The 27,658-nt window shown below is 43.2% G+C and overlaps 1 protein-coding gene across 6 annotated transcripts in view; it reads left to right on the top strand.

Moving 5' to 3' along the window:
• The window catches only part of CPNE8 (copine 8), a 284,253-nt gene that overhangs the window by 218,347 nt on the left and 38,248 nt on the right, over positions 1-27,658 (top strand). For 5 of the 6 annotated variants that reach the window (XM_077835107.1, XM_077835129.1, XM_077835124.1 and 2 more), the window contains 2 exons: positions 962-1,089; positions 23,468-23,570. In XM_077835107.1, the coding sequence (XP_077691233.1) occupies positions 962-1,089; positions 23,468-23,570 (231 nt within the window). The remainder of the gene's footprint in view (positions 1-961; positions 1,090-23,467; positions 23,571-27,658) is intronic. The other variant, XR_013348079.1, reaches the window with a different exon arrangement.

The following is a 27,658-nucleotide window of genomic DNA, read 5'->3' as shown; positions in this document are numbered from 1 at the left end:
GCACTGGGAAGTATTATCACTACTCTTAACCAACAGAACTAGTTTGGGGCCTTAGATCTTCAAGATGCTTATGTCTACATTTCACTAAAAGAAGACACAGGATATATCTCTGTGTACTTTCAGTCACTAGCAGTATAAGGTGCACTGCCCTTTGAGTATGCAATTATTGCAAGAGTATTCACCAAATGCTTGGTGGTGGTAGTAGTTTAACGTCATGATTGAGGCCTGCGGGTGTTATCTATAGCTGGACAACTGGCTCATAAAATCAAATAATTTCAGAAGTTAAGAGTTTTTTGTAACTACCAGCCTTGAGATTCAGTATGGAATCTTAAACTGGAATTTGACATATTTACATATTGTGAAACAAATAAATAGGTTCCTCAAAATTGGCAGCCCATTGTGCATAGGCATTCAGTGTGATAAGTGTTATAGAGATGTAGTAAAAAAACCTGCCCCAAAAAGCTTAGTCTCAAGTACAAGAATTCCAAGCAGTCCTGTGTCTCCCAGCATAGTGAGATCACAGGTCCCATTTGTCCCCCTTATGTACTAGGTCCAATCATGCTCAGGATCAGCTTGCCCAGTAGAGAGCAGAATATTGAAGCCAATAAAAGACTACAGCATCCCTTATGCTTATATACTGTGTATACATTGGGGTCTGGCCATCATATTATTTTTCCTGAAATGTTTTAAATAAGAAATTAAGTAGTAATATATTCCAAAACATGATCCAATAAAAGATATTAGCTCACACACCTTGTCTCTCTCTAATATCCTGGGACCAACACAACTGCAACAACACTCCATACAGTTTTATACCTTTTGTTTTATACCTCAGATGAACACAAGATGTTCAGTTAAATATCATATGAGAACTTTCTCTGTATATTGTGATACTGCTTATTTTGATTTGTTAATATTTCAGTTATTAATCAATCTTATCCAATGTTATTTAACTGTTTAGAATGGAAACCCTCAAAATCCCTATTGCAATGGAATTGATGGTGTAATGGAGGCATACTATAGAAGTTTAAAATCTGTACAGCTTTATGGACCAACAAACTTTGCTCCAGTAATTAATCATGTAGCAAGGTAAGTATTCCAACAGTTGCTTTGGAGAAACCGAATATATTGACATCCTATTACCAAAATTGTGACGGGGTCGGGCCAGATGGCTACAGGAGAGTAATAGAAGGCAGATATATTAGCCACAGGCTATGTAGGTCCCTTTTCCCTGGGTAAGGTAACAGGGAAGGTTCCAGAACAATCAGGAACCTTCTGGAGACAATTAAGACAGGCTGATTAGAACACCTGCAGCCAATCAAGAAGCTGCTAGAATCAATTAAGGCAGGCTAATCAGGGCACCTGGGCTTAAAAAGGAGCTCACTTCAGTTTGTGGTGCGCGTGTAAGGAGCTGGGAGCAAGAGGCGCTAGGAGCGAGGACGCATACTGTTGGAGGACTGAGGAGTACAAGCATTATCAGACACCAGGAGGAAAGTCCTATGGTGAGGATAAAGAAGGTGTTGGGAGGAGGCCTTGGGGAAGTAGCCCAGGGAGTTGTAGCTGTTGCACAGCTGTTCCAGGAGGCAGTTTAGACAGCTGCATTCCACAGGGCCCTGGGCTGGAACCTGGAGTAGAGGGCGGGCCCGGGTTCCCCCCCAAACCTCCCAACTCCTGGTCAGACACAGGAGGAGTTGACCTGGACTGTGGGTTCACGAAAACGGCCAAACTAAGGGCTGCCATGAAGCTCCAAGGCGAGCAAATCCGCCAATAAGCGCAAGACCCACCAAGGTAGAGGAGGAACTTTGTCACACAAAATAATTATTCCGTTGAAAAGAGAAACAGAAATAGGACATTAATGTTGAGAAGTCAAGCATTCAATTGTCAGGAAATAGAATTAAGGTTGAAAGTTAAATCTTAATTTTCTGCCTTCATGTGCAATTCTTAACATGGTCTTTCCATATATAATTACATATTGTTTCTCAAATAATTAAATTATTCAAAAAATAATTTCTTTTACAAAATTCTGTACAGTAATCATAGGGATCCTCTGTCTCCTTTCAGTTGCACTTGTTTCACTGAAGAGGGAATTTGGCCTCATATGTGCCATACTGTACTATTGTGTACTAGACAGATCTTGGTCCCTCTCCCAGCCCATTTGTTCTACTCCAGCAGCACAGAGGGCCTGGAAAGCTGCCTTAGTTTGGCCCTTGAGGCGACTCTGGGTGACCTAGAGGCCAGTTTAGTGGGGTTCAGTTGAGAAGGGGTGTCACTGGAGTGTGTTGTGCTTTGGTAATACCTGGCCAGTGTAAGGGCTCTTTGGTGGCCATTACAAGCTAGCATAATTTAGAACAGATCTCAGGCTGATCCAGGTTTATACTGAGGGCACGTTGTAATCAAAGGTGGCTTAAACACATTTTTGTTCATCTCTTCTCCTCCTTGGTAGCAAGATAATCTTGTGCAGCTGAGGATCTGGCATCTGACCTGATAAAATGACATTTTAGGAGATGAAATATTTTAATTTTATTAAATTTGTATTTTTCATTTGTCTTGTTTTACTGTTTTAGCACCTTCACCTCTTTTGAGGAAAAACAAAGTATGTTACAATTAGTTGTCTGAAAAATGGAAAAATATTTCACAAAAAAAATTTCATATTTTTGTAGTTTGTTTGTTTTACAGGGTCCTAAGTGGAAGAATTTAAGTTTTCACCAAATATTTTTTTATTTTGACATTTTGAATTTTAAAATGTTTCTCCCCCTCCCCCTTCCTCTTTTCTTCCCTCTTTGCCACAGAATACAATAATATGAATAACATTCAGGGGTTGGGTGGGTTGATTAGTTGAACTTTCCTACTTTTCCTTTTGCTTCTCTAACTTTTCCAAAGTTGAGTAGATTTTGAGAAGTTAGAGGGGGCAAAAGGAAAAATTAAATTAGAAAGAGAGAAATGGAAAAAAAGAACAATGGAAAATAATCTAGTCAAGCACACTATCTCATTCGGTGGCAGAAAGGAAAAAAGGCACAGAAAGAGGGGGGGGGAAACTAAATGTTGAAAATTTGATATTTTGAAAATTCCTGGTTCAGTGAAAATCCAGAAAACTTGTAGAGAAAAGTTAGAAAAATGGAATAAATATTCAAAAGAGAAATGAGAAGGTGCTTGGAATCTTTCTGAACTATTGTCTCTTATCTGTATGTTAGGAACAATTTTTCCATTCTGAAGGGATATATTTTACAACTTCCCATTTCACCAAACTAAGTTATGTAGTAGAGAAAACTTAGTCCCTTTCCTCCAAAACATAAGATAGATACGAGAAATATACCAGTTAAGAGTTCTGCTGAGAATTAATACATGCTTTAATCCCCAGTGTGGCTAATAAGCACCTTACTCAAATGGACTATCAGATTTGTTTGTCTCTTTCTGCTGATTGGGGAAGGGATGTTGTAGTGTTGTAACATTGTCATCAGAAGTATTCCTGCGTTTCTGAAGAGATTTTCTGTGGAAAAAAACTAAAATGAAAAGTAAGGATGATGGCCAAAAAGTGCAGTCATTAGTGCAGGACAGGTTTGTGCTTCCTGTAGCCGGGGAAGATCTCTGTTGCAGAGTTGTAACTAAGCATTTTATCACCTGGGGTGAACAATCATATTTGCGCCCCCTAGAGGTGCTGTGGGGGGGGGGGCGCATGCAGGGCCACATGCCCTCCCTCCCAGAATTCTGCCTCCCATTTGGTACAGAGGTTTTCAAACTGTGGGGCACACCTTCCGAGGGAGATGCACCCCACAGTTTTAAAACCGTTACCTTCTACTAGAGGCCAGCAGATCGGAAGCTGGTGGGAGCTGCCCGGTCTGCTCAGGCCCCTGGCTCTCTGTGCTGTGGGAGCCGGAGTGCTGGCTGGCTGCCAAGCAGCCTTCCCTGCCCTGTTCCCCGAGTCAGGCCACCTCTGCGAAGCCAGGCACTCCCCAGGCAGAGCGGTGGCACTGCTCCGAGCTCCTGACACCCTCTTGCCTCTGCCCCAAAGGAGCTTGGTGCCAGCCGGCAATGCCCCCTTTAACCAGCCACTGTGCATGAAGCCTGGTTGCCATAAGATTTTCCCTGGAGCACTCATTCCCCTGGGGCCCCTGCCTCACGGCAGCCCGGTCACAGCCCACTCACTGCCCAGGGGCCTGCCATTGCAGCCTGGTCACTCTCGCCACACTCCCTACACACAGAGTAGAACTACCCATTGCGAGCCCAGCAGCCAAGGAGAGCAGTGACACAGCCTGAGCTCAGCCACGTGAGACTGGTGCCCAGCCCAGGGGCTGGGGGCAGGCAGCTGCTGACAGGGTGGATTCGCTCCTGCCAGCTCCAGAAACCAAGGCCATGAGAACAGAGCAACTCCTAGGATTACCATATTTCAAATTCCCAAATAAAGCACATTAACTGGGGAAGGGGGATGGGGTCCTGGAGGGGTATCTGTGTGCTGGGAGGGATATTTGGAGAAGGTATTTGTAGGGCACTGGAGGGGGTAACTGCGACAGGGGTACCCACTGGAGATGGATTGCCAATGCTGGGCGGGGGATGGACTGGCTTAATGGAGGAGCCCTAGCTGCTGCTCCCAAGGGGATACTGCATGCAGGGCTCCTGCTTCTCCCGCCCCTTCTCTTCCCCATCCCATCCCATTTATCTTCATAAATGATCTGGAGGATGGTGTGGATTGCACTCTCAGCAAATTTGCGGATGATGCTAAACTGGGAGGAGTGGTTGATATGCTGGAGGGCAGGGATAGGATACAGAGGGACCTAGACAAATTGGAGGATTGGGCCAAAAGAAATCAGATGAGGTTCAATAAGGATAAGTGCAGGGTCCTGCACTTAGGACGGAAGAACCCAATGCACAGCTACAGACTAGGGACCGAATGGCTAGGCAGCAGTTCTGCGGAAAAGGACCTGGGGTGACAGTGGACGAGAAGCTGGCTATGAGTCAGCAGTGTGCCCTTGTTGCCAAGAAGGCCAATGGCATTTTGGGATGTATAAATAGGGGCATAGCCAGCAGATCAAGGGACGTGATCGTTCCCCTCTATTCGACATTGGTGAGGCCTCATCTGGAGTACTGTGTCCAGTTTTGGGCCCCACACTGCAAGAAGGATTTGGATAAATTGGAGAGAGTCCAGCGAAGGGCAACAAAAATGATTAGGGTCTGGAACACATGACTTATGAGGAGAGGCTGAGGGAACTGGGATTGTTTAGTCTGCAGAAGAGAAGAATGAGAGGGGATTTGATAGCTGCTTTCAACTACCTGAGAGGTGGTTCCAGAGAGGATGGTTCTAGACTATTCTCAGTGGTAGAAGAGGACAGAACAAGGAGTAATGATCTCAAGTTGCAGTGGGGGAGGTTTAGGTTGGATATTAGGAAAGACTTCTTCACTAGGAGGGTGGTGAAACACTGGAATGCATTACCTAGGGAGGTGGTAGAATCTCCTTCCTTAGAAGTTTTTAAGGTCAGGCTTGACAAAGCCCTGGCTGGGATGATTTAATTGGGGATTGGTCCTGCTTTGAGCAGGGGGTTGGACGAGATGACCTCCTGAGGTCCCTTCCAACCCTGATATTCTATGATCCCCTTTCCCTACTGTCCTCTGCCCCATCTCCCACCCCCTACTCCCACATACCCCTCTCCCTGCCCCATTTCCCTATCCCATTATCTTTCCTCTGCCCTATCCCATTCCCCTTCCTTCCTCACTTCCACCCCCACCCTTGCCCTGCTTCTCCTCCTGCCTGCGGGCACTCACCTTTGTACAGAAAACAGGATTGTGGCCATATAGGGCATCCAGCATAGGTAGAAAGGGAAGCCAACTGGCACTAGGACCCAGGAAGTGGCGTACAGCTGCAGAGACAGCAATAAACCGCTCTGGACCAGGACCAGACCCCTGTTTGGGGCGGGGAGAGGGGTAAGCCCCCTCCAAAAAAACTACGCTCATGGACTTCAGCCAACACTGCTGGGCCTAATCCTGAGCAGGGAGGGGGCTGATGCTGCTGGGCCCAATTCTGCGCTGCCCAAGTTCTGCACCCATGCCAGCACTGTGTCCTGAGCAGCTGCCCTTCTCGCCCCTCCCTAGTTATGGCCCTGTTCTGTTGGAAAGGACATCATACGACAGGTGTCTGGAACGTCCCCTCACCATTCCCTCAGAGGTTAAGGGATTGAGATGGGAACTCTAGACAGCCTAGAAGATCAACTGGCAGAGAAGATAAGCAGAGGTCACTCAGCAGCAGCCACATACTTCTGATCCCTCTTCCTCTTACTGGTCCTGCCCAAGATCCTCAGTAGGACTATTTCTGTAAATGTTCATTCTCTTTTTCACCATGATACCACTCAGATTAACTCTGAAGTTCATGGTAGAATAGAGAGGAGAAGGTGTTTTTGCCTGCACCCAGAATCTCAAGTTCAGAATGACTCTTTGTGGAGGACAAATCATGCAGTTTTGGGGATCATGGTCAGCTATAAAATAGACAGTAATATACAAGGTATAGATAATTTGCCTCCAATCAGTAATATTAGGAGTTCATCCAAAAGCTTTAGCACCAGTAATCTTACAGGATGAGTATCTTCATATCACAGTAGACTTCATCCTTCACCAATATTTATGTTCTTCTGTGAGTGCTTGCTCATGTCCATTCCAGTGCAGATGTGCTTGTGCTGTGTGCACCGCTGCCAGAAAGTTTTTCCCTCAGTGGTATCCATCAGATTGGCTCTGGTGCCCCCTGGAGTCATGCCCTCATGGCGCAGTATATAGGTATTTGCTGACCTGCCACACTTTCAGTTCCTTCTTTCCATCCGTCATGGTTGCTGGAACTTCTGCTCATTCTTGCTCTTGCAAGTACTCTCCCTGGTGGACTTTGTTTTTCCTGTAAATAGTTGAAAAATGAATAGTTAATTGTTATAGTTAGTAATAAAGTAGGACCCCTCTGAACAGGGTTCTCCCCCATCCCTGGCACCAGGGCTTGCCTCGGTCTAAGGGCTTCAAGCCATGTGAGGCTTGCCACAAGCCTATGCCCATTAGTGACCCCCCACTCAGCTTTCCTCAGGTGCTTTGGGGAATCTCACCTGTGTGACCGCTGCAGGATTTGTAAAGGGTTCAAACCCTGTAGCCAGAAAGAAAGAGACTAAAGGAGGGAGAGCCACAGGCACACGGGACTGGCACTTCCATCTATACCAGAGGCATTCCAGGCAGCACAGGACTTATGTCCCTGCTGGTACTGCCATCTGACACCAGGCATGAATCAGTGCTGGAGGCACGAGCAGCTAAGGCACTGAGACCCCAGGTGCCGTCAAAGGGTAAAGCAGCAATTGATGCCGCAGCACCAGTCACCCCCTTTCGGCACCACTCGCTGATGCCATCTGGCACCGCTCCCCCATAGTCATTGGGGAGTAAATCCTGACCCTCAGATTCAAAGCCGAAATCCTACAGCTCCCACAGGAGCCGGCACTGGTCTGACCACCGGTACCCAATGGCCGATTTGGGCCTGGGGGGTTCCACCAGTGGCCTGGCTGGCACACACTGATGCCTGTAATGGCTATTTTGGACTCGTTTCACTTTTCATAAGACCCAAGGATCTCAGTCAAGGAGGTCATACTCTGTTGCATCGGGGGGTAGAGCCTCACCACCTTCTCCTGCGGTACAGGAACAGGGCCCAGGTACTGAGCCCAGTACCATACCTCAGGGACCAGCACCATTGGATGTGCTAGGTGCTGATGGATAGAAGCAAGGCCTGGTGCCAGTCCTAGCATCCTCTTCCTCAGACAAGGTGGTAGTGGGAACCTCCATTGCACCCACACAGGATGACCACAGGGTGCACCAAGATCTACTAAGGAGGTTAGCCCAAAACCTGGGGATCCAGGTGGAGAAGATTGCAGAGACCTCCCATGCCCTAGTGGACATCTTGACTCCTTCAGTCCCCTCACGTGTAGCTTTGCCTCTGGATAGTGCCATTCTGGAGCCTGGTAAGGCACTGTGGCAGACTCCTGCCTCCTTTCAACCCATGTCAAAAAGGGTGGAGAGGAAATATTTTGTACCACGGAAGGGCTTTGACTAACTATATACTGATCTTCCTCCAGGATCGTTAGTGGGAGAAACAGGGGCACCAGAGACCTACCCCCCCCCCAAGGGTAAGGATGCCAAGAATCTGGACCTCTTTGGCAGAAAAATCTACTCGAAGGAGGCTCCAACTTCATATTGCCAACCAGCAGGTGCTCCTTAGCTATTATGACTTTAACTCCTAGGGCACAATAACAAAATTTAATGAGTTGCTGCCACAATGTTAATTCAGGGCTCAGTTCTTGGTTCAAGTCAAGGAAGGCAGAGCAGTGGCGCAAGCAGCACTGGATGTGGCCAACTCAGCTGCTCGGATCATGGCTTTGGCTGTGGCTATGAGAAGAAGCTTGTAGCTGCAGGCCTCGAGTCTCCCACATGAAGTGCGGCAAACTATCCAGGACCTTCCATTTGAGGGCACGGCACTCTTTTCAGAGCAGACAGACTCCAAGCTCCACAGCTTGAAAGACTCCTGGGCCAGTTTCTGGGAAGTCTCTGGGACTGCACACACCGGACCCATTGAGAAAGAATTTTATGCCTCAGTCTCTGCCTCATTTCTACCAGCCTCAGTCGAGGCAGGATTATAATAGGAGGCAGGGCAGGAGCTACAAGAGGAGGCCTCCTTCCAAACCCTTGTTGGTTCACAGACCAGGGCCTGCCAGACAATTCTAAACAGGCCTTCTGAGGATGCGCCCAAGGATGCCATACCAGGACAGTGTCTGGATCCAACCTCCCCAATTTATGTTGACCAGCTATCCCATTTCCATTGGGAATGAGCCCATATCACCTCAGATCGCAGGGTGATACACGTTATACGACTGGGATCCACTCTGCAGTTCAGTTTTTCCCGTCCTTCCCACCCTCTCTTCACCTCCCTGTTCAGGGAGCCTTCTCTGATTCAAGAAGTGCGCAAAAGCTCCTGCAAATGGGAGCGGTAGAGGAGGTTCCTCCAGAGCTAAAGGGCAGGGGTTTTACTCCCGATATTTTCTAAACATGAAGGCCAATGGCGGACTCAGACCCATACTGGACCTGCAAAACCTCAACAAATTCATGAAGAAGCTAAAGTTCCACAGGGTCTCCTTGACTTCCATTATCCCCTCTCTGGATCCAGGAGACTGGTATGCCGCACTCAACTTAAAGGTTGAGTATTTCGTATTTCAGTCTTCCAAGGCCATAGAAGATGCCTTCGTTTCATTTTGGGTCAAGTACACTACCAATTCACAGTACTTCCATTCGGCCTGTCAGCAGCCACTCGGGTTTTCAGGAAGTCCATGGCAGTGGTCGTGGCCTTCCTAAGAAAACAGAGTGCAGGTGTACCCTGACCTCAACGACTGGTTGATCAGAGATCGGACCAGGGCTCAGGTGAAGGCAGACATACGACTGATACTGTCAACCTTCCAGAAGTTTGGGCTGTTGTTAAACATGCAGAAATGGATTCTTTCTCACATCCAGAGGATAGAATTCATAGGGGCAGTCCTTGACTCAGTCCAAGTCAGAGCCTTTCTACTGGATGCCAGGCTCTAAGCTCAATCGTAGAGAGCCTCAGAAAACAATCCATCACCATGGCGAGAAACTGCCCAAAGCTCTTGGGGCATATGGTGTCATGCATGTACATGGTGAAGCACACGAGGTTGCAACTCAAACCTCTTCAGGCCTGGCTAGTATCAGGGTACCAACTAGGTGAGGACTGCTTAGACAGGGTGGTCACAATTCCCCCCTCGGTGATTGCCTCCCTCTTACGGTGGTTGGATCCGGGGGTAGTATGCACAGGCGTTCCATTCACGAAACCTCAGCTGTCGATGTCTCTAGTCACCAATGTTTCCACACTGGGTTGGAGAGCTTACCTGTGGATCCTCAGGACACAAGGCCTCTGGTCCCAGGAGGAGCTCTTGCTACACATCAGTGTGACAGAACTCAGAGCAGTGTGCCTTGCCTGCCAAACGTTCCAGCCCCACCTGGAAAGCAAGTGTATGTCGGTGCTTACAGACAACATGACAGCGATGTTCTGTATAATCAGACAGGGTGGAGTGTGCTCCTCTCACCTATGCCAGGAAGGCCTCCACCTCTGGGAATTCTGCATAACCCACTCGATCCACCTTGAAGCTTCTTATCTTCCAGTGGCCCAGAACAAGTTAATGGATTGTCTCAGAAGATCCTTCTCTAATCACAAGTGGTCCATTCGCCCGGATGTTGTGAGGGCCATGTTCCAGAGGTGGGGAAATCCCTGGATAGACCTGTTTGCAAAGAAGCGCAACAGAAAGTGTCTGCAGTTCTGTTCCTTTCAGAATCACTGGGCTCGATCACAGACACGTTCCTTCTCCCTTGGAAGGAACATCTCTTCTATGCAATCCCTCCCATTCTGCTCATACACAAGGTCCTGCTGAAGGCCAGAATGGAAAGAGCGAGCCTGATCCTGATAGCGCCGGTCTGGCCACATCAGCACTGGTTCACCACTCTTCTGGACTTCTCGGTGGAAACACCAATCACCCTACCTCCATTTCTGGATCTAATCTCTCAGGATCACAGACACTTACATCATCCAAACCTCGAGTCCCTCCATCTAAGAGCCTGGAAGCTTCATGCTGAATCCCTTGGAGGTAACATGCTCAGGTCCGGTTCAATAAGTCCATTTACGGAGCAGAAAGCTACTCACCATGACCACGTACCTGGCCATACGGAAAAAGTTCTCAATCTGTTTAGTGCAGAAAGACGTCTCTCCCTCCCAAACATCAGCACCGTGTATTCTGAGCTGTTTGCTACATCTGAAACAGCAAGGGCTATTGGTGTCTTCAATTAGAGTACACCTGGCAGCAATTTCAGCTTTTCACCCAGCGGTGAACGGCAGGTCTATTTTTTCTAAGTCACTCTGTAGCCACTTTCTTAAGGGACTGGACGGGCTGTACCCACAAGTGTGGCAGCTGATCCCTCCCTGGGACCTTACCTTGGTACTATCAAGATTCATGGGACCCCCATTCAAGCCCTTGGCAACATGCTCTTGTCATGGAGGGCCTTCCTCATGGCCATCACATCAGCCAGGAGGGTTTCAGTGATTAGGGCCCTCACATCAGAGCCCCCATACACAGCTTTCTTCAAGGATAAGGTCCAGCTGTGCCCTCACCCAGCCAGCACAGTTCCACAATAACCAGGACATTTTTCTCCCAGTCTTGTACCTAAGACCGCACACCAGTAGCCAGGAGCAGAGTCTCCACTTGTTAGATGTCAGGAGAGCACTGGCTTTCTACATAAAAAGAACCAAATCGTTTAGGAAGACCTCTCATCTCTTAATGGCAGTGGCTGACAGGATGAAAGGCCTTCCAGTCTCAGTCCAGAGAATTTCATTGTGGATCACTTCTTGTATCCACGCATGCTACGACCTGGCAAAAGTCCCTGCTCCAGCCCTGATGGCACATTCCACAAGGGTGAAGAAGCGTCTTCAGCCACATTTGTGGGACAGGTTCTCATCCATGATATCTGCAGAGCAGCAATATGTCCACATCTTTGCAACTCACTATGCCATCATGCAGCAGGCCAGAGACGATGCTGGATTTGGCAGAGCAGTGCTAGAGTCTGCTTGTTGTTGAACTCTGAACCCACCTCCTACATCTTTGGGAGTCACCTACATTGGAATGGACATGAGCGAGCACTCAAAGAAGAAAAGACGGTTACTAACCTTCTCTGTTGTTCTTTGAGATTTGTTGCTCATGTGCATTCCAAAACCTGCCCTCCTACTCCTCTGTCAGAGTTAGCCGTCAAGAAGGAACTGAAGAGTCAGCAGGATGGTAGATCCGTATGTACAGCGCCATGAGGGCACAACTCCAGGAGGCACCAGAGCTGACCCAATGGATGCCACTGAGGAAAAAACTTTCCACCGGCGGTGCATGCAGCACGCGCACAGCTACACTGGAATTCACATGAGCAACACATCTCAAAGTGCAACGGTTACAGAATGTTAGTAATCATCTTTTTTCCATTGGGGAATTTTATAGTACAGTGGCAGGCCCTTCAGATTAGGAAAGTGCCATGTTTTTTTCTCAAAGATCATGGTCATCATTGCAGCAAAACCAAGGAAGAACAAAATTGTATTTCTCTACCACTTGTAGGAGTTTCTGATTTTGGTTCCATCAGTTGAATCAGGCAGGAGAGCTGTCAAATGCAGTTGAAAAGTGGCACCTTCTGTTCAATTACTTAACCATCTGTGACAGGGCATACCTATCCCACACCAGCGCCGAAAGAGTTAACTCTGCTTTGCAAGCTGAGGAAGCCCCGCCCCTCCAACCCTGCTGGTCATACTCGGCCTGGAGGCAACATATAAAAGGTAGCAGCACAGCTCAGTCTGGAGAAGCTACTGACCGGGAAGGACTCAGGCTGAAAGCTCCCTGCAGGGAGTTGCTACAAGTCCCAACCTTGGGACTACGGCTCACAGAGTTCCTGACTGGAGACTCCAGGCTGCCCGACAAGTCCAGAGAAGGGATGGGACCGGTGGGAGCTCGGCCATTTGAGGACCACAGAGACCTGGGGAAACCGGGAGTTTCGACGTGGGGGAAAGGGTAAGAAGCGGCCCAGGGGACTCGAACTCCTTTGCCAGTGAGTGAACCGGGAGACCAGTCAGCATGTTTCGGGAGAATCCCTGCTGACTTGGTGGTCAGCTCCCCCACTACTGCCAGGGCCCTGGGCTGGGGCTCGGAGGAGCAGGGAGGGCCCAGGGTGCCACACCCTCCTGAGTGGTGCCCCACTCTGCCAATAGGCCGCACAGCCTCACAGAAGTGGGCTACTTTACTGACTCTGGCCATTGGTCTACACTGCCCTTGCAGGAAGGGCTGCTCACTGACTCTGGCCATTGGGCCACGCTGCCCTGACGGGAAGGGCTGTTTGACTCTAGTCACTAGGCAATACTACCCCATGTTACAGTAAGGCTCATCAGCATAGGATGTAACCGACTGCAGAATCACCTCCGCCCTTCTTTTTAACTCTACATGACCCAACAACACCCAATGACGGGATGTACCTACCCCACGACACCATCTGAAAAGCACTGTTCAGTCAATTCAGACCTTGATTTAGCTGCTGGGAATCCAAGCCTAATTTAGTTCTAAAGCAGGGAAAGTCTTCCCTCTCCCAGGGAAAATCTAGATGGCATGCAACATGGTATGCTTAGCAATCAGATTACACAGATCATCGCAGAGAGTGACTTAGTATTCAAAGTCTCCTTGTCTCTTCTCTGGTGCTAACTTTTTCTACATATTATCTTGTTCTCTCTACCTTACCTTCCTTCAACACTTTTAAAGCAGTTCCGTGCCAATCAAGAATTCTCCCTTCCATCTTTCTGGTCTAAGGCTCTGAACAACCCAGAAAGGAATCGATGTTATGAGCATTTCTATGTTTGGTTTAGGAAATATGATTGCCTTTCCGTTTTATTGTTCGGTCCCAAGTTATGAGAGAATACTGGATTGGGAAACATATGACCCTTAAAAAGCCCAAAGGTATTCTGAGTCCAGACCATATATAGGCTCATTCTGCAAGAGGCATTCCTTCTTGAATGAGAAGAGGGAAAGGATTTACCAAGCAGCAGAGTGATATTTTCTCCACATCTTCATAAAGAATTGTAGAACACCCTCTTTTATTGCAGTGGACGCAGGGCATACAGAGTCCTTTGGTGTATCAAGCAAACATAGAGCCTTATGATTCTCTACTCATTTACGCTGATGTAAATGTGGAGTAACTTCACTGCATTAAACTGGTATAGCAGAGTGGAGAATTGGGTTCATAGTTTTTTCCATGACATTTTTCTAAATAATGCTTTCTCCTCCTGACATTGATATCCAGTTACGATTTTTTTTTCTAATAGAGGGCTCCTGTACAAATCCCATTCGTTCTGAGCTGATAAACTTATGACTGCAGAAATGTGAATTTTTACCTGTTAATTTTTCTGAATCTTCATTTCTTGAACTTGGAAGAATTTATCCATACTGTAAAAAGAATACTGGTTTCTACAAGTAAACTTTTTTGAGTTTCTTTTAAGTTTAGTTTGTGGCAATCTGGAGTGTGAATCAACCCCAAACTAGTCTGTTGCACACTAACTATTTCTGTGGACCTTCCTGACCCACACTCACAGTTCCTTAGTGCACTTTGATCTAGTGCCATTTCAAAGTGGAGTAGATCAAAGCGCACTACAGAACTTTTAGTGCATTGCAGCCGGGTCCATATGGACACCTTAATGCACATCTGGCTGGATGGAATAGACTTGCATCCCAGTTTGTTGCAAACTAAATATTCATGTAGACAATCCTATAGAAGTTTAGTGGAAAGTAAGATTTTACTTAACATCATAATATTAGCTATAGAAATATTAGTCAGGGAAGAGAATGTTGTTGCACCTGGCCTGTTACACAGAAGGTCAGACTAGATGATCTAATGTCCATTCTGGCGTTAAAAAAAATCTGTGAAAACAATAAGAGATCTTAAATTCATATACCAGGCCAGAAGGAACCATTGTGCTCCTGTATAACGTAGGTCATGGAAATTCCCGGAAATAATTTCTAGAGCATATCTTTTAGCAAAACATCCAGTCACTGATTGAGAATCCAATGTGATGTTCCAGTGGTTAATTACTCTCCCTTTTAAAAATTTACACCTTATTTCCTGAATTTGTCTAGCTTCAACTTCCAGACATTGGATCATGTTATACCTTTCTCTGCTTGACTGAAGAGCCCATTATTAAATATTTGTTCTTCGTGTAGGTGCTTCAAACTAATCAAGTCACCCCTTGACCTTCTCTCTGTTAAGCTAAACAGTGTTCCATGACACTATTATTGCAAAACATGTTTTCTGATGCTGTAATCATTCTTGTGGCTCTTCTCTGAATCCTCTCCAATTTATCAACATCCTTCTAGAATTGTGGACACCAGAATTCAACATGGTGTTCCAGCAGCAGTCACACCATGTGAAATACAGAGGTAATATAACCTCACTGCTCCTACTCAAGATTCCAGTTTATGCATTTAAGGCTTAAAGTCAAGTGCAAATCCTACCTGTCAGACAATATAAGGAAGTCTTCTGTGTTGAACTGAAGAAGCCAAGAACAAACTAAAATGTAAGAATTCTCATTTGTGAAGTCAGCATAAGAGTCTGAATGACTACTTTTTGCACAATTTTGATATAAATTCAACTACTTTAATTAGGTTTTTGCATAGAAGATAGTAGTAATAGCAACATCTGTCTCTATCATTGATCTGGCATGGTATAAAAAGGATTGTATAAAGACGTTAAGAATTGCCACATTTTCAATCCTGCTAGTAGATATCCAGGTACGCATTAAAGAGCATTCAATAACCTCTGCTATTTTGCATGTGTGCACAAACATAGTAGTTTATTTTATAAGCTACACAGTGATGCACATCTGTATATGTAAGTGAAGAATCAAGTTCAAATTGTTCATCCGTCTTAACTATAGTGGGTTTTTTCCAGATAAAAATCTGAACAGGAACTGTAGGCTGGTTGGTCCTTTTTACTTTATTGCAAAAGATTTATCTACTGTATTATTTTTAAAAAAAAAAAAAAGGGCAGTTCTAGAAAAATCATTCAGGAGGAAATCCTGAATAGCTGAATGTATAGCTTGGTAAGTGGCAGAAGTTCTCAGGTTTTTTTCATCCCCTCATTCAATTGCATGGAATAGATCCTATCTAGATGCACTCCACTTCCTGCCAGTTCCCATGGCTAGTCCCAGGAGGTGCCAGGCACGCTGCATTTCAAAGAAGTCACCGTGCAGTAATGTAATATTCCTGGCATCTGAAAAAGATCAACTGATTGCAAATATACCTCAACAGAAAACCACAGAACAAGGAATATGAACTAGCTGGTGTCCCTCTTCTCTCCCTGCCACCTGTGAGAGTGAAAGTGTTTTTTTTAAAGTTGCTAGACACCAAGTAATTTTATCCAAAAAAGGACTAAAATGTCTAGAGAAAAAAGAAATGGTGGGTCAGCTCATAATAAACTCAATCTCTGAATGCCAGTTCAGGAATGTGATTCCTGCTATTTCAGGCATATGGGGCTCTTAGGGGACACCATGGTTAAAAACAAGCAAATCATCACAATAATTAACTGTGGGTATTTTATTTTTAAAGAAAGGAACCACAGAAACCAAAGCAAACAGAACATAAATGATAAATAATGCTTACTTAAATTGCAGTCTCTTCTGTATGTGTCTCTGTGGAAAGCTTTTGACAGAGATTACATCTTTAAGATTGGGCCTGCCTCTGGTGGAGGCACTTCTCTCTTTGGAAGTTAAGACCAAAGTATATTATTTCCAAAATTAGTAGAGAGTCCAGTCATAGTGTATCTTGAGTAACTAAAACAGTTTATAGATCAGGAAAATAATTTTGTTTAAGGGTAGGTGAGTCCTATTTGGTTTACCATATATAACCTAAACAGTTTATAAATGGGCAAAGGTGAGTAAAAATTAATTAACATTAAGAACTGTAATCCGAATTAAATCCCATTAGTTCTCTCTCTCTACCAATATTAGACCTAACTAGGATTACCTGGTCTCACCATTTGGTATTTTAACAGGAGAAGTTGTTAATATCTTAAATTAAAATAGTATTTCAATATCCCATTAAAATTATTACAAGAAAATTCAGATCTAATTCCTTGACAATGCTATGGTTAATTTCCATCTCACCAATTCATGTTGAAGACCTGGGGATGTTTCTGAACTGGGGTGGGGGGTCGCTTTTTCTTGATGCGGCTCAGTGACTGTTCTTTTATTGGCTGTCTTAATTTGGCAGTTGCCAAAATAGTGGCAGTTGCTGTTTGCTTGCCAGATGAGCTGTGACTGCTGTAAAGTTGAGGATGGGAGCAAAGTGCATACTGCTTGCTTACTACAGAGATTTTTATACTCTTCTTTCATAATTTTGCTAGTGGTGCAAGACATACCTATTTTTAGGGCTTGGCTGGATTTAAATTAGTTGTTTTCATTCTTATGTTTGCTCAGTATCTTTGTGCAGTATCCTTAGGAGCTTATGTAGCCCATTAATGCATATGCATTAGGATTATAAATTTATCTTAATTTGATAGTTATATTGCTTTTGTCTCTGTGGCAGGAAGTTATCAGAACATTTTTAAAGTTAAGAGTTTTAATGCTTTCCTTTATTTAGTCCATTTTCTGAGCTATTTCTTCAGCTTTATTAGTATCTAATATAAATTGAATTTCTGTCTTCAGACTAGAATAGTCATTAAATAAGTCATTGTCTTTTCTTAACAGTCTTGGAGAGGTGATTTTCTTTCTGAGCTGGGTGAAGGAGTTGCTTAAGCATTGTCAAATAACTAGTTATTTTCCCAATTAATATAAGTATTCTATACTTACATGGCTTCTTGTAGTTAGCAACCAGTCCGCATGGTCATTAGATTCAAAGTTGGTACATACTGCCTTTTATTATTTACATATCATTAGAAGCTTTGATACAAAATATTTGCAAATATGCATTTCAAAATAAGCTTAGCAATTTAAGTATTTAAGGAATAAAAAAGAGGGTTGTTCCAAATGAGTTAGGGCTTGTCTTCATGGTGTGTGGACCTGCACTAGGGGGATATAAATTCAAGTGTGCACTAGTGTGTTGCACACTAACTGGCCTGTGTGGATTTGCTGGCGTGTACTAAATGGTCCCTAGTGCGCGTTAATGTAGTCCCATTTCAAACAGTGCTACATTAAAGCACACTAGGAAATTTTAGTGTGTACTTGAATTCACACCCCTCTATTGCACCACTCATTGTGTAAGCAAGCCTCAGCTAAGAGGAACCAACATTTTCAACCATCATTGTTTTCTTAGTTTGAAGAATGAAAACCTTAGAGTGTTTGTAAAAGAAATGTTTCAGAGTAGCAGCCGTGTTAGTCTGTATCCAAAAAGAAAAGGAGTACTTGTGGCACCTTAGAGACTAACCAATTTATTTGAGCATAAGCTTTCGTGAGCTACAGCTCACATCATCGGATGCATTCAGTGGAAAATACAGTGGGGAGCTTTATATACACAGAGAACATGAAACAATGGGTGTTACCATACAGACTGTAACAAAAGTGATCAGGTAAGGTGAGCTATTACCAGCAGCAGAGGAACAGCAGTGGAGGGGCGGGAAATAAACATGGGGAAATAGTTTTACTTTGTGTAATGACCCATCCCCTCCCAGTCTTTATTCAAGCCTGAGTTAATTGTATCCAGTTTGCAAATTAAATTCCAATTCAGCAGTCTCTCGTTGGAGTCTGTTTTTTGAAGACTCCAACGAGACATCGTTCCTTAGGCGTTCTTGTCAACTGATGGAAATGGCCCACCTTGATTATCACTACAAAAGGTTCCCCCCTCTCCCCCGCTCTCCTGCTGGTAATAGCTCACCTTAGCTGATCACTTTCGTTACAGTCTCTAAGGTGCCACAAGTACTCCTTTTCTTTTTGTAAAAGAAGTGTATTTCAGTATGAATTTTGTAGGTGTTTTAACTGATGCTTTTTCTTGCAAAACAGAGGCGGGTCTAAAGAAAAAGCCCACTTCTGTGTCTTAATTTATAGCTCTGATAACACATCCCTATACTTCTCTTTGGAATAACCTGGAAAAAAAATCCTCATTTTTTTGCGCTACCAGGTCTTTCTCTAAAACATAAAACTCTTTTAAAAGTTTGTTTTCTTGAGACAAAGATCATATGTAAACCAGACTAGTGGGTCTTGTACAAGGGGAAGTGTCCTGTTCTTTGAGAAGATGCTCTTTTGCCTTTTGATCAAAATTGCCCTTGGATTTATGACCTGCCATTTATGGCATTTACAACTGGCAACTAAAATTTCTGTTAAATACCTTATGCAAAGCACAAATTGCAATAACAGTACATCTTTTACAACATAATATTAAAGTATAGCATTAAAACAAACTAGGAGACATAAAAGGTATATTCTTCTTTGTATTGCTGATGTAAATGTAGAGCAACAACTATAATTTTACATTTAGATGGTTAAGCCAGATAATTGTGTCTGGAATAGCAGAGTCTATTGCTGTGACGTCTCCTTCATGTTTGTGAATTGAGCATTGAGTTTTTATATGTTCCATGGTCTGTTCTGGGTGATCACAGTCGCACACCAGAGAGTCTTTAATTTTCCATTTGTGCAGCAAGTATCCGTATCTGTCATAGTTTGTGCAGATACAGTTTAGAGTTGCCCATGAACTTCATGGGAGATCAAAGCCAGAGATCTTCTGCATCAGCTCTTTCATAAGGTGTTTGTTTATAACTTTTTGTGAACTCGATTCGGCTTTCCAGGCTTCATCAGGGTTGAAGTTGCATTGTTGCAGGTTAAACATGTGAGACCAAAAGGGCCTACACAACTTCAGGTGGTGTTGGGGTGGGGGGGGGACTTTTTTAAGGCCCTGGTGAATGGGAAGATGTTTATTTTCCATGATCCTCTGGAATTCCCAAAGGATTGCGGCATCACGTCGAATGGATGGGGGAGCAATGTGCAACAGCACTGACAGCCAAGGTGTTGGGGTCGAATTGATGGTTCCAGTGATGCACCACATTGCACTATTTAGTTGGACATCAACAAGTCAAGTATGGCTACTTGTCCATAGCTGTGCACAGTACTCGGCTACAGAGTACATAAGGGCCATCACTGATGTCCATAACACTGGGATGCTGATGCTCTTCAACTTGTGCTTGCCAGTTTCTGGACCTTATTGACCCTTGTCTTTATCTTGACAGCTACTTTCTTCAGATGGTTGTGGAAGGTTAGCAGGCAATCCAACTTTATTCCGAGATAGGTTGAGGTGGTGTCATGTCACACGGTGTCGCCAAAGGTCACTTTTAGGGTGCGCTTAGCTTCTTGTTATCAAGATGGAATGAAGTGACTGTTTTGTGAGGATTTGGCTTGAGCCTCCATCCGGAAATGTTCCTTCTTGGTGTGTAGGTCCCTGTTCAGGGTAGACTTGATGTTGCAAAAGGTGGCTGCTTCTGTTGCCAGGGGAAGGTCATCCACATATGCAAATTTGCTTGGAGGCATGTCACTCTTGTAAACATTGAAAAGCATCAGTGTGAGTACTGAGCCTGTGGCAGTCCATTGTTGAGGAACCAGAGCGAACTGACGTGCGTTGCCCAGGTGGACATGTAACCACCTATTGCTCAGCATCATCCACAGTAGTTGTAGTGTTTTGTGGCAGGGGATGATCCTTGTGAGCTTTAGCATCAGGCCTTTAATCCAGACTGTATTGTGGGCTGATGACACATCTTCAAAGGTTGTGCTGATCTTAATTTTTTTCTGGAATCTTTCCTTAATATGTGTTACAATCACCTAAACATGGTCGCAACAAGTGCATTTAGGCCGGAATCCCACTTGTTCTTTGGGGTTCATTGACTCAGCAAGAAGACTGATTCTCTGAAGAATAAGTTTGTAGGTAGTACACAGGAGTGATATCAGCCTATAACTTACTAGATCATCAGTCAGCTTGCTCAGTTTGCATATGGCAATGACTATCGCCTCCCGCCAGGCTTTTGGGATACATCCAGATTCCATGGTTTTGATATACTGTTTCACCAGCCATTAGAGTCCCCTGTGGCCTAGTTGATGAAGATGTGACTGATTGCTGCGACAGTGCTACTGTTGAGATAATATTCTTAGTTCCTCCCATGCTGTCAAAACAAGTATTTTAGTTAGTTAACACCTGCAATGCACAATGTACTACTTTTGATTGAGTTGTGCCTTGTTATGCTATGAACTTCCTGAAAACTTAATTTCATTAACCATGTGACCATGAGGCCCAAGAATAAATGTATAATTGCATAGCTCAGAACTTTTTCCTTACTTTTGTAAAATGCAAGTGAAAAACTAGAGTTACAAAGAACTATTTTGAATTGTGCTGGTAACTGGGAGTTTTCCTTTAAATTACTCAGTGTAGATTGCTGATACATCTTACATTGTATATAATGTCCTATATATAATGTTTGCATTGGGCTTTTACTCCCTGAGCCAGTAGAGTAAGGAATCTAAGGCTTCTTTCTACACGTGCCTCTTTTTAAATGAGTTGGCCCATAAATGGTTTTATTTCCAGTACTAATTTATTTTAGGAATTACTATGTTAGCTTAAGTGTACAGAGTAAGTAAAATACTTAGTTTCAGGATAGGTAATTTAAACAGCTACTATTCCATGGTAGTAAAGAAAAGGCAGATTGCTAGCCATTCTATTTGAACAGCCTACTTGTAAAACTGAATTGACGATCTAAAACAGCTTTATATTTTGAATCCTACACATTGTTTTCTCAGTTTGTAAAAATCTACAATGACAAGACCAATGGTTATAGTAAGGAATATGCAGCTACCACTTAAACCTCTGCAACTGCTTTTTCAATTGTTTTTATGCCATTGCAGAAACCCTTTGACAAACTGTCATTCCTGAGAAACAAGTCCATTCCTGAGAAAGCTCTTTCAAGCCAGGTCTCACACACAGAAATGTTTATTGTCAGTTACATTAAGCAGTACTAAAGGAAAAAGATATAATTTTCAGTGTCTTCAACTTGTCGTAATCAACTAATTTTGACGAATGGTACTTTCCAAACAAATAAAATGTCAGGTCCTTAATCCAAAGTGCTTAGATTTAACATAGCAAAAACAAAAGCAGTATGGAGGGGATGTGGGAGGATGAAGGTTACAACAATGAAAGTTCATGAGACTAGTTTAATTTATATTTAAAAAATCCTAACAAGAACTAGGGATGTGCATTCAAAATTAATTTAATATACTACATTTATGTACATTTTAAACAATGAAGACCAGGGTAGGAGATGTAAAAAATACATTTTTAAAAATCACTCTGGATACTAGTGAGTGAAACGTTGTTCCACATATATATATTACTTCATTTTTATAGGACTACTTTGTGCTATTGTATGGGCTCATAATCCACATGGGACCAACTATGAAATTATGCATTATAGTGTGACAGATAAATAACAGATGCCCAGATCATACCCTCCCATGTTAAAACCAAAAGGAGAAGTCCCTATGGAAGAAAATCTCCAAGGGGATGCTTCTGCAGAGCTCTCCTTTTGGGGAGAGAGCAGGGTTTTCTCTCATGAAAATGACAGAACCCTAAACTTGGCAGAACCCCGAGGATCTCTGCATTCCTACACCTTTACATTGACGTTAATACTGATGTATCCCTGGTAGCCTGGCTCATCACACTACCAGTGCCTCGTCTGACCCAGTGCCCCCAGGTGGAGTGGACTCATCAGAAGAGGTAATACAGCCTGGAGAGTATACTATGTTCTTTGGAGATTCCCCATTGGGGTATAGGAGAGATGATGTGCATCTCTTCTGCATCCTCCCTCAGTATAGCCCCTATACCTGGCGAGACTTCTGAGGGGAGAGATGCTTCCGTGAAGGTGACTGAGGCCTGATTTCTAAATAATAATAGGGAGAGCTTCACACAGAAGGTTCCCTCTGTGTGTTGATCTAGGGCACGTGATTTGGACCAGGTAATTTTAGCTAAACAGATTCCTGAGCAAATAATTTAATTGTTTCCCTGTATCTCTTAAATAAAGTAAGACTATAAAGTAGAATAAAACAGCGAGAGTCTGTGTGTAAACTATTGTATGTAGTGCCTTATATATTAACTTGTAAAATAACCCCTAGCTGCAGGCTGGAGCCAGGGATATTTACTAGTTATGGCATTCCATACTGAAACTGCATCATACTCTTATTCTTGATGCAGATTCACTGTTGCCAGTTCTGCTACCCAAGAAAAAGTGATCATTTTGGTATCTTCTGCTGGTGAAACTTGTGCATAATCCTCAGAGGTGGATCCAACACAATCTTCACAGGTCATGTGGGGATGGCTAATTTCAGGGGTTAGAACTGCTGATGCAGAATATAGCAAACTGTTGCATATGACCCAGAAACATTCCAGGTGTTTAACAAGATCTTCATATCGTGTGCTGATTCCTAATTATTTTAAATGCACCATAATTATATTTCCCCATTAGACCCCAGCAACTACCTCCATAGTTCTAATAACTCCCTAATAACTAATACAGTCCTAAGGCACTGCCAGATACTACATTTTCCATTCTACCTCTGCTGCTGTAACCTATCAACAATATACTTCTCACACTTCATTGATTCTGCAGCCACAGAGAACTTTGTTCAGTTGCTTCTGCAGATATCTATTAACACAGTTATCCTACATACCACAGTTACTTTGTTAGAACATATTCGGCTAAAAGCAGAGTTGTCTGTTTTAACTATGAATGCTTTTTCTCTTGGGGGGGCCTAGCAGAGACATTCAGCATTACTTTTTTAAGCAATTGAATTGTAAAAGTATACTTTGTCATCTTAATCTGTTTGTGTACAGGTTTTCTGCTGTTATAATTTTGGTCTTTTTTGTTGTTGTTCTTTCAGATATGCTTCCTCAGTAAAAGATGGCTCCCAGTATTTTGTTCTTCTCATTATTACAGATGGAGTTATTTCAGACATGGCGCAAACAAAGGAATCTATAGTTAATGTAAGTTCTATTTAAACTTGGGTTTCTATATTTTATAAGCAGTATATTTCCTGGTCTTAATATTTTGGACAGTAAACTCTTCTTTTCAAATAATAAAAATTGCCAGGGATAAAGGCCAAATGAAACTTAACTGTGAAATCTTAACTAGCTTTATCAAATCAGTGCTTTGAGGAACTTGTGGTCTTCTAGCTGATACTATATATTGATTGTACAATCTAGAAGTAAATGACTTCTCAGTCCTCTTTATGTCAGATGGTCTTTGGAATGGGATGTTCTCCATCTCTGTGTCCCTTCTGGTCTTAAAATCTATGAATGAAGACCTTTACTATAAGCCTGGGCTCAGGATGAACCCTCAGGAAAAATGCCTTTCCAGGATTATTTGCCTCTGAGTGGCATGTACTGCAGACTCCAGCTTTCCTTTTGTAGCATCTTTTTAAAGATTTTTAGCTGAAGTCAGTTTCTTCATTGGTTTTGAAGTTTTTCTGCTCAAAACTGCTAAACTTAAAAAATTATTTTGACTTTCTGAGAAGGGTTTGAAGGACAGCACCTCTCTTCCCCTCCCTTCTCAGAAATGGCAGACAGAGATAGCAGGCTGCAGAAACTTAGCTCCCACCTGATGTGTGAGCAAGATCTACATCAACACAGATGAAATTGCCTTTGCTGAGATAAGGGTAGAATAAGTGGCCTGGAACCAGATGTATGTTTTTCAAAACCCTTCTGCTTCTCCCCCAGATATGGGACACCTATTGCTATAGCTTCCAGAACAGGCAGGAAAGTTTCCCTGGAATCTCCTAAATCTCCAGGCAAGACAAGTTTCCCCCATAGCAACGAGGACGATGAAATTCCTGCTCTTAGCCGGCACATAAGCAAGATCTGTGCTGAGATAGTTTAAAAAAGCCACAGAGCAAGCCCCTTCTCACTAGCGGTTTTACCTGCAAGTCCTCATGTGCCTTGAAACGTGCCAGCTCCTGTGACCTTTCTGAAACTAATAAGTCCGTTGTCTTCAATGCCTGCAGCCCACTCCTCATTCTGTGTGGATGGTCCCCACACAGCCCAAACCCAACAGCAGTTGGTGAAGTGATTCAGATCCTCTTGTCTGTGAGATACACCTACCTTCTCTGTCCTTCTAGCCTCCAGGGGTCCCACGCAGGCCATAAAGTGGCTACTGTTTTCTGAAGGGATACATGCAGAATACATTCCTGCAGACTGACCTTTCAGTCTAATGGTAGTGCACTCTCCTCTTCACAGGGTTCCTCCCTCTTTCTCTCAGGATTTGTCCCAAGGAATGGTGAACAGTATTGCTCACAATCAGATCTTAAAGGGCCAGCGCAAAGTCTTAAAACCTTTCATGAGAGAGTCTCCCTCTTGATCCTGTAAAGAGAAGGAGAAATCTCTGAAGCTGGGGCTTTTTGCCAGATCCCTCAGAGTCTCAACTAAGCTTCCCAGAATTATGCACAAATGAGGATCTAACTTCAGAAGTGGTTGTGGCTTTTTTTAAAGTGGAAACAAAACAAAAACAAAACTGTACAAAACTGAAGAAGACCTTTGAAATTCTTTCTCACTTATTTAATGAGGTGATATTTTATGATTAAAGTGGAGTGGAATTCCCTATCAAGACCTACTTGTATCTAAGGACTAAAGGGTCTTCATTACTCTATCAAAGGTTAAGCCTGCTGCAACCTCTTTAGTAAAGGGCTTAGTCACAGCAACCAAGGAAGTATTTTTGCCAAACTTATCAAAAGAATAGGAGCAACATTCAGACCAAAGTTGTATACAGCAGCTTCACTCCTGAGAGTATTGGCCGCAGTTTTTTATTGTGGCTATCTATGCTCTGCTGGGAGGCAATTGAGAGCATGAAAAAAGAAATCTGCTTTGAATTAGGTTTCCCTAGCAGCTTTTTCAAGTGATGTTTCATTTGACTTATTTGCTATACATTCAAAAATTCCAAAGATGTGTCTTGGGGGCAACTACGGCTCCATTTGAAGAAACTGGAATTGCTGTCTAACATCTGATTATCCTTCCAAATATTTTGTTGATCAGTTCTTTGGGGAGTACTGAGACAAAGTTGTCGCTGAGGCTTTAGAGAAGGAATAAATCCCTCCTTCCTTCCAGTGAGAGAATCTTCAAAGTACCATACCTCAGCAGATGTTCCATTTGATCCTCCTGTTCCTCTAGGTTCGAGCATAGATTACACAGAAGTTGGACATTGCTGCCTTTCCTGAGAGTTGGAGAGGATGGGATTCTCTGGAAAAACCATCCACTCCCAAAAGCATCTCTTGGGGTTGTCCAAGACTGGGAAGATCCCCCCGCCCAACATCCCCTAAGGAGACTTCAGGGTGGGCCTTCATCTGGGAATGAGCAACATCAGAAAACAAATACTTGAGATAATCAAGGAAAGATATTCAATATAACTTGCTTGTTGTCCTAGGGACAAGTTTATTCTTTACTCAAAATAAATGAATAAACCAACACTATGAGAACCTTCGAAGCATCAGAAGATGAAGGGTGCAATAGACCATCTCCTACATACTGGAATATAGAACCAATTCTGTGGAGAGCCAAATCTTTTGGAGCGGTTACAAGATTCCACAAGATTCTTTGTCTTGCAAAGAGAATTGTAGAATGCAACCCATTCAACAAGTCCATACAGAGATCAATATTCCAGGTGGAAATACAGTAGAATCTCAGAGTTACGAATACCTCAGGAATGGAGGTTGTTCACAACTCTGAAATGTTTGTAACATCAGTACAGATACAAGAACTCAGGTAGGGAGAACATATCTGGATTGCTATGTGATCTTTATATGATGAGAGTGTGAATGTTGCCCAAAGAAGGTGACATGGAATATGACCTGTCTCATGACAGAAAGTGGAAGATTCTAGAGCCACTGGTTAAGTAAGTGATGTAAGGCAGAAGCTTTTGGTTTTGTGGAATATTGGTCCACCTTCTATAGGCACAGGGGTTTGGATGGCTTCCACCTCACTAGAAGGGGGACCAATCTCATCAGGACAGGCTGGCTAGAATAGTCAAGAGAGCGCAAAACTAACCACAAAAGGGGAGTGTAAAAAGAGGGTAGGTATGAGCACTCAGCACAAAATCGAGATGTTAAGAACAAAATTAATCAAGAAAAGGACATGTATAGGCAGTTCAAGAATTTTGTCTCTTCACCAGTGCTAGGAGCCTGGGTAACAAGAGGAACTGGAGTCAGACATTTATGAGAATAAATTAAATCTAGTTGATATTACTGTAATCTGGTAGGATGATTCTTGCTATTCAAATTTTAAAATCAGTGGTTATAACCTATTTAGGAAGGATCAAGTGGGCTAAAGGGGAGTCGAAATGGCACTCTGTCAAAAATGGCATTAGCTGTTTCTCACTCACTGATAACTCAGAAGAAAATCTTAAATGCATATGGATCAATGTCAAAATAGATAAAGCACAAGATAGGGTATTGGTGTCTATTACAGACTGCTAAATCACATTAGGAAACAGGATGACCACCTCTTTAAGTATTTATCTATAGTGTGTAAGGAAAAACCTGTGTGATCGTGGGGGAATTCAATTTGAGTCACTCATTTTGGAAGTCTCATGCAACTAGTACTAAAACATCCTTGGAATCTCTGAACATAATAGATGATAATTTCCTAACTCAAAAAGCGTTACAGCTAACACAGGGAATTCTTTATTAGACCATGTCCTAATAGATGAAGAGTAACTGATCACAGAACTAAAAATGTTAATGGTAGCTTAGGTACAAGCGATCATGACTTGATCACAGTTATAATGTACAAGCTGAATAAAGTCCAGACCAATAATATATATATATATATATATACTTGGTACTTTAATAGGGCCAAATTCACAAAGCTGAAAGCAATTATGAGCCAAATCAGCTGTGAGGAAGAATGTAATCAGAAAAATGTGAATGATAACTGGGAATCAATTAAGAACACTTTACTAGATGCCAAAAAAAACAACTTCTTCACAAGTGAGTAAGAAGATCTTATTGGTTAAAAAAATTCCCTGGTTTAGAGGGGAAATGAAGGCAGCTATAAAAAAAAATAGAAAGAAGAATATAACATATGAA

This window comes from Eretmochelys imbricata, chromosome 1, assembly GCF_965152235.1.
Source record: "Eretmochelys imbricata isolate rEreImb1 chromosome 1, rEreImb1.hap1, whole genome shotgun sequence".
Lineage (NCBI taxonomy): Eukaryota > Metazoa > Chordata > Testudines > Cheloniidae > Eretmochelys > Eretmochelys imbricata.
Note: the sequence above shows the minus strand (reverse complement) of the source record. Positions and strands in the feature narration are given on the sequence as shown.